The sequence below is a fragment of the Pelodiscus sinensis genome, chromosome 3 (genome assembly GCF_049634645.1).
Source record: "Pelodiscus sinensis isolate JC-2024 chromosome 3, ASM4963464v1, whole genome shotgun sequence".
In the NCBI taxonomy this organism is placed as follows: Eukaryota; Metazoa; Chordata; order Testudines; family Trionychidae; genus Pelodiscus; species Pelodiscus sinensis.
The window spans coordinates 138,140,148-138,157,040 of record NC_134713.1 but is presented as its reverse complement, the minus strand read 5'-3'; the positions used below and the strand labels follow the sequence as shown (position 1 = coordinate 138,157,040).

Sequence of the window (16,893 nt, the reverse complement as noted above, 5' to 3'; positions counted from 1 at the left end):
AGGGCGTTAGTGATCTTAGCGACAGTTTTGTTGAGCGGCAAAGCTAAACGGGCCAGCACATCGGACAGGATGTCTATCATGGGATCCATGTCCTGCACTACTGGCTCCACCGGGTCACCCAGGTTGGAAGCCAGATGCCGGAGCAGATCCTGATGCGACTGAGCATCCATCATCGGCATCGCCGGTGCGGGATACGCTAAAGCTTCGTCAGGAGATGAGTACGACGACAACTTCTGGAGCGGCACCGGATTCAGCGTAGGGCCCGATGGAGGGGGTGCGTGTGGAAGTGGGTCCGGCACCGAAGTCTGCAGATCTCTAGGGGCATTGACAGTAGCAGACCTCTGGGGCGAGGGAGGGGGTCATGACAGCGACGTCGACGGAGGTGCCCGGAGACACTCGACACCGCGGAGGGGGGCACAGGCCCTTGCCATTGGTGGTATGCCCACAGCTTCCAAAAAGGCCAATGCGGCTAAGACGGTCAAGTCTGCTGCACGCGTGAACCGTCACGCCGATGCCGGAAACGGGATCTACGATGTGACGAAGCTCTCAAGGACTCTGACCTGAAAGATCGCACATCAGAATCTGAAGAGTAGTCAGACTCAGGCCACGGTGGTGCCGATGACGAGTGCTCTGCCACCATCGGAGGGGCGAACCTGGCCATAGATTCTGGCTTGCCCATGTGCGTGCGGCAAGGGCGTACCGGTGCTAAGAAGACAGGTCCCTGTGCCGCATGCAGCGTCTACGCAGAGCATGTGGACTGCAGTGCTGGTTGTGGGCGTGGAACTCCCAAGTCCAGTTGCCCCAAAGACAGCCCCCCATCGTTGCCCCTGTGGACACCACAGCAGGCAGGACAGAAGGCACTGGAGCCGTAGTAGTCGCCCTCGAAGAGATCGACGTTATCGGCGTAGGTGGTACCGGCATGGCCCACGGGGCCGATGCCAGTACCTACAGCGGTGCTGAAGAGCCCGGTGCGTGCACTTGTACTGGTGCCGAAGACTGAAGTGGCACCCCAGTCAATAGGGTCGGTGCCAGTGCCGCTGACGGTGCCACAAGGCTTGAGTAATACGGTGCCGTTGACAGTGCCGTTGACAATGCCACAAGGCCTGAGTAATACGGCACTGGGGCAGCCAAGACCGGTTCCGGGAGAAGTCCCAGCACCGACGGGGGTCGAGGCCAGTCGGGCACCACGTGAGGCCTGGCGGCCTGTGTCAAGGCTGGCACCGAGGCAGAGGCAAGCAGTACTGGTCCCACAGGGGACGGTCCCGCTGCATATGTGACTGGTGCAGACCGATCCAACCGGTACGGAGGAGAAGCCAGTGCCAACATGGCTCCCGGCATCAAAGACCTCGACCTCTCCGCCTCAACCAATGACAGAGGGGTGGTAGTGAGGCTAATCAGGTCCTGCGCTGCCTCAAAAGTGTCTGGCATCGAAGGACAATGTGAGGGTAGCTGACCTGGACTTAATGGTCGTCCAGCTCTTTTACGCCGCACCACAGCATTCGGAGAAGCCTGCACCGGGGATTTGAGGTGACAGTGTAGGCCAGACCTGGACTTCCGGCTCGGAGACCTACCCCGCGATGACCTTGACTTCTTCGGCACCGGGGAGTGAGAGCGGTGCCGAGGTGTCGGTATCAAAGTCTGTGCACAGAACAGAGCGTCGCGTCGCGTGTTGACACTGGCCCACTGTGCACCGTGGAATGTCCAGTCAGTACCGGCTGTAAAGCCGCCTCCATGAGGAGAAGCTTCAAACAAGAGTCCCGCTCGCTCTTCGTGTGCAGCTTAAACGACCTGCAGATCTTATAGGCGTCTGCTAGGTGACCCTCACCCAAACACTTTAAACAGCTATCATGAGGGTCTCCCTTGGGCATGAATTTAGCACATACAGCGCAAGAGTTAAAGCCTTGCGGCCCAGGCATTCCTCACCTCCGAACTGCCATCTATCTAACTAATTTGAACTATTTACAACTATCTACAACACTAAGAGAAATGGGAACAATTAACTACTCTAACAGAGAGACACGCTCCAACGACTGTCACAGGAGGTAAGAAGGAACTGAGGAGGGGGAGCGCTGGCAGGGCTACTTATGCTCTGCCATAGCGGCGCCACTCCAGGGGGCGCCCTGCCGGCGCTATCGGTACCACTAGGGAAAACGTTCCAGAAGACGCGGTGCGCACACCTGATTTGAACGGACATGAGCAACCACTTGAAGCAGCAACATTTTGAAGACCTTCAATAACTGGTAAGTACTTTCTCTTTCATTGTTCAAGTGCCACTGGTCTTAAATTCCATGAGTTTATGCACCAGAGAGGAGACAGAATGGGGTTTCTTTCCATATGCCCACAAGTTCCAGCCACCTTAGCTCTCTTAGGACTTGGAGCAGGACTGACCTTTTTGTCTAAGGGGCACCTGGCTAGGATGTACACAAACCTCAGTCATTGTATGGGCTGAAGATTAAATCTGGCAAATGGTGTCACATACCTCCATGCCAACCATGGCATAAAACACCCTCATATACATTTGCATATCCATAAGAGTACAAGGCAGCACAGGTTGCTGTGTGACCCCAATGGCCATTGCTACTCAAACATTTCGAGTCCTGTGAACATGGTATGGTGCATGTACATTTGTAGTGGAATCCACAATAAGAAGTCTGTAAACAATTCAGTATTCCCTGTGGATCTCATCCTTATGGACAAGCTTCCTTCAGTACTGAAACTTCTGGGGGAGCCCACTGATAAAATGCATCCTCCACCTACAAGCAGCAGGGAAAGAAAGCGGGTCTTTCTTTCAAAAGCTACTGAGCCAGTGCTGCCCCCTCATTTGTTCTACCTCTTGACTGCACCACTCCCACATTTGAGCAAGTGAGCTTATCTAGCAGCTCCCACCATCTTGGCAACAGGGCATCCATTAATCTGTGAGAGTTAAGTTTGTCTTTTTGAAATCCAGTGGGAATAAAGTTAGGGAAAATGGAAGGTGAGTAACTAACACTGAAGCAGGGAATTATCTAAGCAGGCCAACTTACTTGGAAATTTCAAATGTATTATTTAACTTCTGGTAAGAGGAAGGCACAGTAAAACAAAATACATAAAGATGAAACCTAAATCTCAACTAAATTGCTAAGACTATAAATTGGACCTTCCAGGTCCACAACCCTCAGGGCCAGTCCTGAACGAGGGAATTTGCTAGGCCAGGGGAAGTCTGGGAGCCTGGCCCCAGGACTCTCTAGTCCAAAAACATCCTGATCCAATGTAGCCGTACCAGGGAGTCTCAGTTCAGTAAGGTGCAATCTGTAGTCTATAAACCATGGTATAAATAGGTAAAAAAAAATATCAACTGAACAATGACATAAAAGGTGTTATGGAAAGCAACCTTAGAACCTAGCAGAGGCAATTAAATGGCATACTGTTTTATAGCTTTGGACCATAAAAAAGCATGTTACATTTTTTTCTACAATGTATAGTCATAAATGCACCAAAACCACTTTAAGGTAAGGTTGGGGAGATTAAAATGTTCACTGTACCTCAATCGGTTGGTGTAGGTATCCACACACGTCTTCATTTTAGCCAATAAAGTGCCAACAGAAGCTTGAGATTCCAACTGCTCTTCCTCCTCTTCACCATTTTCCCCAGACAGAGGCAGCAACAGTGGCACCATAGAGGTGCATGAGGCAATAGCACGCAGCAACTCTAGCAAAGCTCTGTAGAGGGGAACATGCCTCGCCATATCCAAAACTACAAGAAAGAAATGTTATAAGATCAACAACAGGTAAAAATAATACACGTTCCAATCTGACCTTAAATGGCTGAAATGAATGATCTGATTCCCCCCCTTCCCCTTTATCTCCTCATTCAATGAGAGTCAACCTTTTAGATGTGTCAGTGCAAGAGTGCACAGAGGAAGTAGGGGAAAAACCTCAATGTAATACAAAAGTGACAAAACACAGTAGGCAAAGCTAAATCCCAAAACAGAGAGTTAAAGGAGCAAAATGAACAGGAAAAAAAATGCTAACCTGTTTTAAATTTACCCCAACATTAGATTTCATTAACTAGTGTATTTTATCAAAACTGACATTGTATGTGATGTAAATTTTAGTGCATGCATGAATTATAAATGCAACGGTAGGTAGAAATAAAATATTTCATTAAAAACCAACAACTTCCAAATAATTAAAATAAATGTATACACTTTAAAAGATCTCACCTCGTATTTTTTTCTTTTCTACTTATGAGTTCAAATATCTAATGAATGTCATTTCCCAAATGAATTTTGTATCACAACAGAAATTCTCAAAATGGAGCAATACTGAGACACATTACCTCTGCCCCTAGGATATACTATTTTTAACAACATTGCAGAGGAAAACTATTGCTCTACTTCAGAGTATTTACAAATGAATGAGTTTATGAAAAAATAAAATTTGTCTTCTCTAGCAAAAAAAATAAAAATTAACTGACAACTCACGTTAGTAAAAGGTTGAACCACACGGGAACACTTTAATGTTTCATTTAGCACATCTTACCCTTGGAGCTAAGACATACTACAACATTTCATTTCTCATTAACAGTCCCTTAACTCTGAATAGGAGAAGATGAGACAAGCATCCATCAAAAGTCATAGAATTAAGTCTGAAAGGGTATGTCTCGACTACATGGCTCCGTCGATGGAGCCATGTAAACTAGTTTACCCGGCATAGTCAATGAAACAGGGATTTAAATAATCCCCGCCTCATTAAAATAAACATGGCCGCCGCGCTGTGCCGATGAACAGGTGATCCTGCACAGCGCAGCAGCCTAAACGCGGATCTGTCAGCTGGAGAAGCCTTTCCCAACCAATCCCTTATGCCTCGTGAAACGAGGTTTACAGGCTCGGTCGGCAAAGGCTTTCCCAGCTGACAGATCCGCGTCTAGACTGCCGCACTGTGCTGGATCAGCTGATCATCGGCAAGTGCAGGAGCCATGTTTATTTTAATGAAGCCGAATAAAACTAATTTACATGGCTTCGTCGATGGAGCCATGTAGTCTAGACATAGCCAAAGAGAGCCCCAGAGATTATCTAGTGGATCTCTGAGGCAAGGTTAAACATGATTATGCCATCACTAAAAGGTGTTTAACCTCTTCTTTAAAACCTCTAAGGTTGGTGTCATGTTTTGCGGTGGAATACTGACTAGGGATGTTAAATTGAGGTTATTTTAGTAAATCGAGTAGTTCATAGAACTTTTATCGACTATTGGATTGAGGAAGGCAGCCCCGCACATTTCCAGCTCACGCTGGGACCAAACCCTACTGCAGCTCTGCAATTTAAAAGACAGTAGGAGCCTAGCAGCCAGGACCGAGCAGTGCTGCCTGCCCAACTGGTAGCAGCCCCATCCCTCTGGGGATCCCCTCTGGGACCGCCACAAAGAGGAGTTGCTGCCCGCGAAGCAGCCCATCTGTAGAGGCTCCCCCCCACCAGCACCGGCTCCTCCTTCCCCACCTTGCTATCTCTGATACAGTACTATTAACCAAGTGACCCCCAACACACTCCCAGGTCTGAATTTCCCAAATATCTTCTACCCTGAAGTGTCCATCCCTCTTCTGGACCACTAAGGGAAATAATACAGAAGATTTGCTGTCTTAAAGAGATAAATAACTCCAGTTAATATGGCTGGCTGTTGGATAACAATCACTTTAATTCAAATACAGCACTGAGTTGCTTTAAATTAAAATAAAACAAGTCTATTAATAAACAAACACGGACACAGAGATGACCACAGAGATAACCATCCTCTTTCTAACAGCCCCTCCTCCCCCCCCAAAAAAGTACCCCAAGTGCCTACAGTTTTCAGATACATTTTTATTTTCTACTATTGCAACACATTAGTTTAATCAACTTAATTGTAGCAAGGCGGGCCATGACATTTTTGGGTGTAAAAAGTACAAAAATAAATCGCTGTAAAACTTTAAAACAAAAATTCAGTTCTCTCCAAATTTCAGTTGACGTACCCCCCAGATTTCTCTCGAGTACCCTTAAGGGTACTTGCACCACTGGTTGAGAAACACTGATCTAGGCCATATTTTGCTCAGTTTGCTCACTATACATTTTTAATGCCAGGTTTATTTCTACCCAAATATTTTACTTTAGAGTTTGCCATTCATATTTTGAAACCACTAGGATAGCACAAGCTCATTGTAAGTGCTTACACTGGGCAGTACACTGTAAACTGAACAAAGGAATTGTCATCTCGGAACAGAACATTAGTCCATCTTGTGTGCTAGCTCTGGCAGTATTTCACCACAGGATACTCAGTAAATGTATTCATAGCGCACAGTGCTTTTAATCCTATTTCTTTAAAAAACCATCAATATCACAGTTTCCCTGTTTTTAAATAAAATCTCTATTTTTTGAAAGTGTAATTATAAGAACACCCTTTGCACTAGGCAACTCTCCTGTGTTTAGGTATTATCCCGGTATTAACACCCTCCACATTGTGGTAATTTTTGTACAGAATATTCTTTATACTGTAACAAAGTGAAAACTAATCACTTTCTGGTCAATATCATCATGATACAATGTGTGCAGCAACATTATATGTGAGGACAAATTGCTCTGAATGATGATGGTGGCCCATGTTCAAACCTATATAGCCCCTATTTGTGGGATTGGTCAAGCAGGTCTTAAACAAAGGAATGGGTATTTGCTTCAATTTACGTATCATTGTAAATAAGTGAAACAAAGAGGGAAACAAAACAAATTTGCATTTTAGGAACAGCATGAAACCTCTTTCATAAGATCCCATGTATCTATCCCCATAGCTGGAAGCGATAACACTTGCAAACTATATATTTCAGGCAGTGACTGAACTACAGTAAGAATAAAAAAAAAAATCCAAGTTCTCTCTCCCTAGCCATTTCTCTCTCTTCCATAAGAGAACAAAAGAAACAACCTCTGAACTTTAGGAGTAGATCTGATCTAAATTTGGCCAGATCTGTTGCTGGGAGAATGTGGTAAGAATTTCACCTTAAGCAAGTCTAGGTAGTTAAGTTTAGAAAGTGTTTTGTCTGTATTTTTCTTGAGACTTTAAGACCTTATATTTGTACTAATTTAAAACCTATTTCCTTGTAGTTAAATTAATGTTTTATTCTTCAATTAAAACAAATCAAGTGTTCTGAATTATTTGATTAACTTCCTATAAAGCAGTCAATTGAATATCAATCCCCTTAGATGGTCATTGAAAAAACAGATTGAGAATGTCCAGGAAAGGGCTGGATAGTACAGAATAGACTTTTTTTGGGGGGGGGGGGGGAGGGGAATATGGGACTGGACATGTATTGGGGTTACTCTGCAAGGAGCAATCAAGATTGCTGGAAATACTCAAACCAGGCTATTGGGGATTAGAGTGACTGGACCAGGGCTGTGGCCAGTGTTCCCTCTAAGGTACTTGGCAGTACAGTTTCACAGGTGATTAATGAGCTCTGCCCAGCCAGAAGCTCAGGGCTCCTTGCTGGCACTGACTGACTGAGTGGGACTGATTAATCATCTGTGAAACTGTGCTGTCAAGCAGCTTAGAGGGAACACTGGCTATGACTATACACAGCCACTCAAGAGTGAAACCTGCACCTCAGGCTGTTTGTAAAGAGCCTAGATTAGGAGTTAAAGGAGTAAGCCACTGAGAGGCACCTTAGGCTGCTTAGGAGAGAAAAAACCCGCCTGGATGATTGACAAATTCAGGAGATCATGAACTGAAGGAGGAAGTTCCAAAACCAAGGACTCCTTGCAGAATGCCCAGCTAACAGCTTCATTTTATTTATATGGAGGGAACAGAGTTCAACACAGAGAAATAAGATCTCTCATATAACCAAATTATTTTGTTTCCAGACTATCCTATATTTTCTAATACTTGTACATAACCACATGCAAAAACAAAATAACGTACAACTTTAGAACCCACAAGTCTACTCAGTCCTACTTATTGTTCAGTTAATCGCTCAGAGAGACAAGTTTGGTTACAGTTTGAAGGAGATAATACTACCCAGTTCTTATTTATAATGTCACGCAAACACGACAACAGGCATTCACATGGCACTGTTGTAGCCAGCATCATAAGATATTTAAATGCTAGATGTTCTGAAGATTTATATGTCCCTTCATGCTTCACCCACCATTCCAGAGGACAAGCATCCATGTTGATAAGTTCTGCTTGATAATGATCCAAGACATACTCATTTTCATCATCTGAGTCAGATGCCATCAGCTGTAAGCTGATTTTCTTTTCTTCTTTTTTTGATGGTTCAGGTTCTATAGTTTCCACATCTGAGTGCTGCTCTTTTAAGACTTCTGAAAACAAGCTCCACACCTTTATGTTTTGTCAAATCTGCTGTGAAATTGTTCCTAAAATGAACTGTGCTGGGTATGAACCAGAGATTGCTTTAACATTAAATTGCAACAGAATGCAGGTAAAGCTGAATAGGAGACAACCAGTTCTCTTCCCCCCCCCCCCCCCCGCAAGAAGTTCAGTCATAATTTTAATTCCTTTTTTTTTTTTTTTTTTAAACAAGCATTATCATCATGGAAGCATATCCTCTGGAATGATGTCCAAAGCATTAAGGGGCACACAAATGTTTAGCATATCTGACAAATATCCTGGAAAGCCTACTACAAAAGTACCAAGCAAATGCTCATTTTCACTTTCAGGAGACATTGAAAATAAGCTGGCAGCATTATCTTACATAAATGTTAAGAAACTCATGTGCCTTAGCAATTAATTGAACAAGAAGTAGGACCGAGTGGATTTGTAGGCTCTAAAATTGTACATTGTTTTGTGTGTGTGTGTGTGAAGTCATGCAACAAAAATATTGTACTTTCACAATCTTACAGAAGAGATTGCACTAGTGTACTTGTATGAGGGGAGATGAAAAATACTATTTCTTTTGTTTCTCATTTTACAGTGCAAATATTTGTAATAAAACGTCACTGAGCACTGTGCACTTGGTATTCTATGTTAATAGAAATCAATCCATTTGAAAACAAAAAAATCCAAAATATTTAATAAATGTCAATTGTTATTCTATTATTGAACAGTGTGATTAATTTTTTTTAGTTAACCACACAAATTAATTGCAATTCATTGACAGCCCTAATTATAATTTTAAGTCCTTTGAATGCCTGCATGTTTTCTTTGCTGCATTGCTGTTGTGGACAGGAAGTTTAACTTCTGGGTGATTGCTTTGTGTTTATCATTGTATCATACCATTTTTGAAAGATAGCATTTTCCATTTAAAAAAGATTTAAACTATTGGTATGTTGCTATGTAGTTACTTGTAGGAAATAAGCCAGGGGTGGGCATTAGTTTTTGATGGGGGGCACTTGAAGAATTTGGTACATGATAAAATGCTGCACTCTTTCATGCTATTAATGGAGGGAGGTGCAGGGTCTGGGATTGAATTGGTTGCAGAATGGAGCTCGGGGTAAGGGGTTGGAGTGGAGAAGAGGGTATGGGACCCGAGAGGGAGTTTGTGTGGAAGATGGGGTTGCAATCTTGCAGCCAGCTTTTCTAAGCACTGGGCAGTGGCGGGGAAGGCAGGGAACCTGACTGATGCTCCCACAGGCAGGATCCAATAGCTTGGCAGGCTAGATTTGGCCCACATTTTGCCCAGCCTTGAAATAATCACTATTCCAAGTTTAATCTTAATCTAGTTATAAGTATCTATCACAAAAGATTGTTTCAGGGTATGACAACTGATATCTTTTACCTCATATGTCACTTATATTTTTCTTTTAAGCAGATATCTAGTCTAGAGTAAGTATCCTAAATGGTTTTGTTAAAATGTTTTTTTATTTTTTGTTTTAAGATTTTTTTCTTGTATATTCAAGGTGATGACCTGTACAAGTTTCTGTGTATTCTATCAAGTCATGTAGTTAAAATCAATAAATTGTTTTTGTGCCAAAAGTGGTACATCTGACAGAAAAAAAAAAGTTAAAATATCTGCATTGGCTTTATACCCAAATCAGCTGCAATATAGGACAAAAAGTTATCAAAACCTCTTTCATTCTATTAGTATAGCTCCATCCATTAGCATTACAAACAATCTCATTGGCCCCAGGAAATGTACTTCAAGTCCCCTTTTGTAGACTTCAGAGGTATATACTGTATACACATTAATGAATACAAATAATCCAATTATTTCCATCAAGTAGGAAATAGATATTAGAAAGCCTTAGGGTTATTTTATCTATCTATGAGTATCTTGCAACATGAATGAAAACAAATTATACATTAAGGACCATATCCAGCAATAACACAACTTTAAATTTAAAGTTCGGCAAAGCATGCTGATTTATTTAGTACATAATCAAGTGCTTTGTAGAACAGGGCCTTAAATAATTCCATTAAAAATCAGCATCATCCATATATTGTAGCCTCTGGATTTTAATAGCAAAATATGTTTTCCCATTGTCAGAAGTGGTTTACTTTCAATTTTTAGATAGTTCACTGAACACTTAAAATGAAATCCTCACTCTATGAAAGTCAATAGGAGTTTTGCCACTGACTTGATGACAATTAGAAGTTCCATCTTAAAATACAAATTTCACAGGCTGCAAGATGAAAAGTGACCAGACTTGATTTTTTACAAATTCTGTAGTTACTGCATGACTTAAGTAAATTCTGTGGATATTATAAATATATTTTTAAAATTTAATAATATGAAAGAATGGGGAACTGGGATAAAATTACCAGGAAACATTTCTTACACCATTCCTTTATTTACATCATAAACATACACACACTATCACTGAGTCATTAAAAATATATACAGTTGATTAGATCATAACTATTATCTAATTAGGAACCTTTATTCTACCGTCATTCTTAAGTACAAAGGGACAACAAAATATATATTTGATACTGAACTATTACTGGAGCGTAAGATGGATAGAAAGATGGCTAGAAGGCCGAGCCCAGCGGGTAGTGATCAATGGCTCGATGTCAGGATGGCAGTCGGTTTCTAGTGGAGTGCCCCAAGGTTCGGTTCTAGGACCGGTTTTGTTCAACATCTTTATTAATGATCTGGATGAGGGGATGGATTGCACCCTCAGCAAGTTTGCAGATGACACTAAGCTGGGGGGAGAGGTAGATATGCTTAAGGGCAGAGATAGGGTCCAGAGTGACTTACACAAATTGGAGGATTGGGCCACAAGAAATCTGATGAGGTTCAACAAGGACAAGTGTAGAGTTCTGCACTTGGGACGGAAGAATCCCAAGCATAGTTACAAGCTGGGGACCAACCAGCTAAGTAGTAGTTCTGCAGAAAAGGACCTGGGGGTTACAGTGGATGAGAAGCTGGATATGAGTCAACAGTGTGCCCTTGTAGCTAAGAAAGCTAATGGCATATTAGGTTGCATTAAGAGGAGCATTGCCAGCAGATCCAGAGATGTCATTATTCTCCTTTATTCGGCATTGGTGAGGCCACATCTGGAGTATTGTGTCCAGTTCTGGGCCCCCCACTACAAAGGATGTGGACGCATTGGAGAGGGTCCAGCAGAGGGCAACCAAAATGATTAGGGGGCTGGAGCACATGACTTATGAGGAGAGGCTGAGGGAGTTGGGTCTGTTTAGTCTGGAAAAGCGTAGAGTGAGGGGGGATATGATAGCAGCCTTCAACTTCCTGAAGGGAGGTTCCAAAGAGGATGGAGAGAGGCTGTTCTCAGTAGTGACAGATGGCAGAACAGGGAGCAATGGTCTCAAGTTATGGTGGAAGAGGTCCAGGTTGGATATTAGGAAAAACTATTTCACTAGGAGGGTGGTGAAGCACTGGAATGGGTTACCTAGGGAAGTAGTGGAGTCTCCATCCCTAGAGGTGTTTAAGTCCCGGCTTGACAAAGCCCTGGCCGGGTTGATTTAGATGGGATTGGTCCTGCCTAGAGCAGGGGGCTGGACTTGATGACCTTCTGATGTCTCTTCCAGTTCTATGATAAGGGGATGGTTTGAGAACATGATCTTGGTAACTAATTGACCATTCATTATCAGTGGGAAATAGGTCAATGGAGTTACTATAGAGAACTTTCTGGGTATCTGGCTGGTGAGTCTTGCCCACATGCTCAGGGTTTAGCTGATCGCCATATTTGGGGTCGGGAAGAAATTTTCCTCCAGGGTAGATTGGCAGAGACCCTGGAGGTTTTTTGCCTTCCTCTGTAGCATGGGGCACAGATCACAGCTGGAGGATTCTCTGCATCTTGGGGCCTTCAAAGTATTTGAAGGCTTCAATATCTGAGACATAGGTGAGAGGATTATTCTAAGAGGGATTCTGTGGCCTGCACTGTGCAGGGGGTCAGACTATATGATCATAATGGTCCCTTCTGACCTTAAAGTCTATGAGTCTGATCAATTTGAGTTTGTCAGGTGTTTAAAATGAAAAATTTAAGGGGAACACAGAAAAAGCTGGCATTCTCGATGAACACAGAAATGTCTGAGATGAATATTTAAAGTAACGTCAAGGGTACCTCAAGCACATGGATAGATGTGTGTACAAATATGCAAATAATTAAACCACCACCACAAACCATTCTTTTTAAGCAAATGCAAAGGGCATATTGGAAAGTTTCTAGCTTAGCAGGAAATGACACATATTATTCATTATCCAGAATTCTTAGTTATTAACTAAGAAGTCAAAACCTGAAATTAAAAAATTATGGGTGTCTGTCTCCAGTTCTTGTAACACTACTGGAAAGAATCCAAGCCTTCATGCAACATGTGCTATTTATTTATAGAAGGTGCATAACTGTTAGTCTTAACAACTTCTTGTGCTCTTTATTGTGTGTCACAATGTAGACAGGGAAAACACAATCTTTAATAATATATGACAAACAACTGAGGTCACATCTGCTGAATGAAAGGTGTAGGTCAGTGGTCTCCAACCTTTTTACACCCAAGGTCACTTTTTAAATGACAGAATAAGCCAAGATCTACCGCCCTGCCCCTTCCTTGAAGCCCTGCCTTCTCTATTCTCCTCCTCTCCATCACTTGCTATCCCCAACCCTTAACACTGCTACTTTTTTCCCAATTCTTCTGTAGGAAGAGGTTTCTCCAACATTTGGCCTGTCTAGATTGGACCAAATGTCAGAAAAAACCCTTCTTTTGGAAGCCCCCTTAATTCCTCGTGGAAAGAGGAACATAGGGGTGACCGAAAGATCATGTTTGCTCTTCCACTAAAAGAAGCGGAAGAACAAACGCATCCCTAGATGTGGAAGAGTTTTTCTGGGATATCTCTGGAATCCTGAAAGACTCCTGCACTCTAGCCTTACCCTCGCTGGGTTGAGATAGGATGTGTAGGCTCCGGGGTGGAAATGAGGGATTTGGGTGTGGGAAGGGGTGAGAGGTGCAAGCTCTGGGAGGAAATCTGGATGCAGCAGGAGATGGAGAAGAGGACGCTGGGTCGGGGAGGGGGCTTCAGGCCGGGCAGTGTTGGGGTCAGACATAGGATTAGGGTACTAAACAAGCTACAGACTTCTGGATGTGAGGGTTCAGGAATTTGGGTCAGGGTATGTGAGGGGCTCAGGGCAGGTGGTTCCAGTGTATGATAGGCTCAGATGTAGACTCTGGGGGAAAGGGGAATGCAGGAGTGTCATGATGCTGTGGCCAGATGGGGGCTTGGCCCCATTTGGGGGTTTGTTGGCCAGGCTTCATTTTCAAATAAAATACTATGGCAAACACAAAAAGTTTCTGCATTGTCTTTATTTATGAGAAGGGCAGGGAACCTGTTTTGAGTCAGGGGTCACTGACCCACAGAAAAGTCAGCTGTGGCCACACAAGTGAGATGTCAAAAAACCCTCCTCCAATCACCCCCCTCAAGTTTCACTAATGTGGCCCCAACTGTGTTGGTGGGAGCAGGGGACAGTACTGGGGAAGGGCACTAGTGGGTGCTTCGGCAGGGGATGGGGGGACGGGGGACAGGAGTGCCAGTGGGGACAGAGAAGAGGAGACAGGGGGCGAGGGAATAGGGGGGCAGCGGGGGCAGAGAGTCCCTTGCACCCGCCTCCTCCCAGGATTCTCCCCCAGCAGAGGGAAGCCAGCGTGTGCCTCCTCCGGGGCCGCTGCAGCCAAACACCCGCGGGTGCCTGCCCTGGGGCCACCCCCCCCCCCCCCGCCGCAGGCAAACCCCCACAGGCGCCTGCCCCGGGGCCGACCTCCATTCCCGCGGCGCAGGGAAATCTCTTCGCTCAACTCACCCCTCCTGAGGCGCAAGGAAGCCACCAGACTCCTCCTCCAAGGCCAACACCTCCTCTCGCAGCGTGCCCAGCACTCCCACAGAGCTGTGGGAGGGGCGCAGCCAGCACACTTCCGGAACCTTTGGAAGTGGCACAAAATTGCAGGCAGGACTTCCGTCCACCCTGCAGGAAGCCGGCACTACGCTCGAGGTAGGTAGTGGGGCTTCTCGGAGGCGGGGGGAAAATGAGGCGTGGGGGTGCCCGAACGCCTCGCCATCGACTGGTCGAGGCCTCGTGATCGACCGGTTGGTGACCACAGGTATATGTGGTTGATAAATATAAACATTTCTGGAAACTTATAACTGCAGTGGCATAATGTCTCAATCTATTTTCACAACTCTAAAATGTCTACTTCAGCTACTGCTCTGAATCAACACTATTCAAAGTGGAAGTGTGTTTATTTCACTGCTGAAATAGTAGCAATTAAAAACAATTCTGATAGGAAGGCCTCCTGCCAGCAAAGAAATACTATAGATCAGGGGTTCCCAAACTTTTTGACACAGGGACCAGTAAATCCATTCATAAGCTTTTGGAGGACCGGTAATATTCATTTGCATATTCATTAAGCAAATGACAAATATGTAAATACGTTAGTTTTGGTCCTCCTAAAGCCCTCAGGGCCAGCTTTAGCAAAGCTTTTGATACGGCCACCCACAACATTCTTACCAGAAAGTTAAGGGAATATGGATTGGAAAAATAGACTGTAATCCAATAAAACCCTGCACCACCACATCATGTATTGAAATGGGGCTCATTTATTTTCAGAAAGCTGACACCATCTTTGGAATTTTGTATCCATCTTCTCATTCCGGATGGTGAATGCACCAGGTTCTCTCCATTCTGACACATCGTAGTGCCTTTAAACCTCACTGTCAGCAGCGGGGATATTTAAAAGGCACTGCTTTTACATTTTTATTCAGGATCTCTGTGCGCCCTGAACTGTCCCACGCCCCACTGGTCGATTCTCTCCCTCCTCCTCCCCTACCGTGGGCCAGCCCCCCTGTCCCCGCCAGCCAATTGTCTCCCGATCTTCCCTGGCAAGCCCTGCTGCCCCCGCTAGCCCTGCTTCTTCTCCGGCCAGTTCTCCAACCAGCCCTGTGATGTCACCCAGCCAACCTCACTGCCCCCGCCAGCTGGTCTCCCCCTTTCCCCCCGCGATCTCCCCTGGCCAGCCCCACTGCTCCCCCCCCAGCCAGCCCTGCTTCTGCCAGCCAGTCCCCCCCGCCCCATGATCTCCCCTGGACAGCCCCATTGTCCCCCCCCCCCCCCCGGCCAGCCCTGCTTCCACCGGCCAGTTCCCCTCCCTATCTCCCCAGAGCAGCTCCACTGCCCCGACCCTGCTTCCCTGCGGCCCATATCCAACCCTCTCTTCCCCCTCCACAGCCAGCAATAAGAGCTCACCTGGTAACCCTCACTATGCCTCTGCCGGGAGCCTGAAACATACGGCTGCATCCGCCCAGCCCGGCTGAGGGCTTGGGGAACCCAGTACTGCACAGGCAGTCTGGAAGCCCGGAACACCCTGGCAGCCATGCCTAGGCCCGGTATTTTTTTCCCACAGCCGGATACCACAGTAGTTTGGGAAATGCTGCTATAGATGAAGGTTTTCAGAACTGACTAGTAACTGTGTGTGTCACCAATTCTGCGAGTCCATTTTGATATCAAGGTTTAATTTTCAGAAACACTAAACAAGCCATACTGAAAAAGCAGGCCTTTTTCAAGTACCACCACCAAAAAATAATGCACCCAAAATCTCTCAAGATGATAGTAACCTATATGTAAAATGATATAAAGGAATAACACTACTCAAGCTCAACACTACTCAATGACTATTTTGATTTCCTTTAATATTCCAAGATATTCATATCAAGAAGAGATGGGCCTAATGGTCCACTAAGTAGATAATATTGAGCAGCATTAAATTATTTTTCCAATTTCATTTATCATTCTTAATGTAGCTTATCTGGATAAGGATAATCAACAACTAATATTTTACTTTTCTGTGATAATGTATTTTAAAAATACTGAACATAGAGAGCACACGCCAACATAATTTAAAAAGACAGAAGCCAACAATATGCAGCAACAGCATCAATTCCAAAATAGTTAGCGTAAAAACAAGAAAAAAATGTCAAGAGAAAGGATGGAACATTAAAAGGGTCTTACAGCAAAATTTCCCAAAGGAAAGCTCCGTTTTGCAAACTCCTTGAAGCCCATAGAAAGGAGCCTCTCATGAGCTTTAGAAACTGCACAGCTTTTGCACTATGACATATGCAGTAAGTAAACCAAGGGTCTCGTGCAGAGCCCTGGTAATGTTCACTATTCATGTTTATAAAAAAATGGTCTATATACCGTTTTTGTACACATTTAACTATATTTTTACACTGACATAGTTAAATTAGTGTAATATACTAGCAAGCAGGCAGCAGTACTGATATAAAAAGAACTGTCATACTAAGTCAGAACTCTCACCTCTAACTAATCCAGTATCTTGTCCATGGCAGTGGCTAAACTGTTTCAGAGGAAGAGTTAAGACATCTTGCTGGAGGCATTTATAGTAAATGGCCCACAACTGCCTGAAAATTAATCAACTTGCTCATGTACTAACTCATGACTTGTATATTATTTCTGAAACTTGGTTTTTAAAAAAATCT

General features: G+C 44.3%; 1 protein-coding gene across 1 annotated transcript in view; it reads right to left on the bottom strand.

Moving 5' to 3' along the window:
• BIRC6 (baculoviral IAP repeat containing 6) overlaps positions 1-16,893 on the bottom strand; it is a 343,022-nt gene that overhangs the window by 68,133 nt on the left and 257,996 nt on the right. Inside the window, exon 66 of the mRNA XM_075924970.1 lies at positions 3,522-3,732. Coding sequence (XP_075781085.1) covers positions 3,522-3,732 — 211 coding nt within the window. The remainder of the gene's footprint in view (positions 1-3,521; positions 3,733-16,893) is intronic.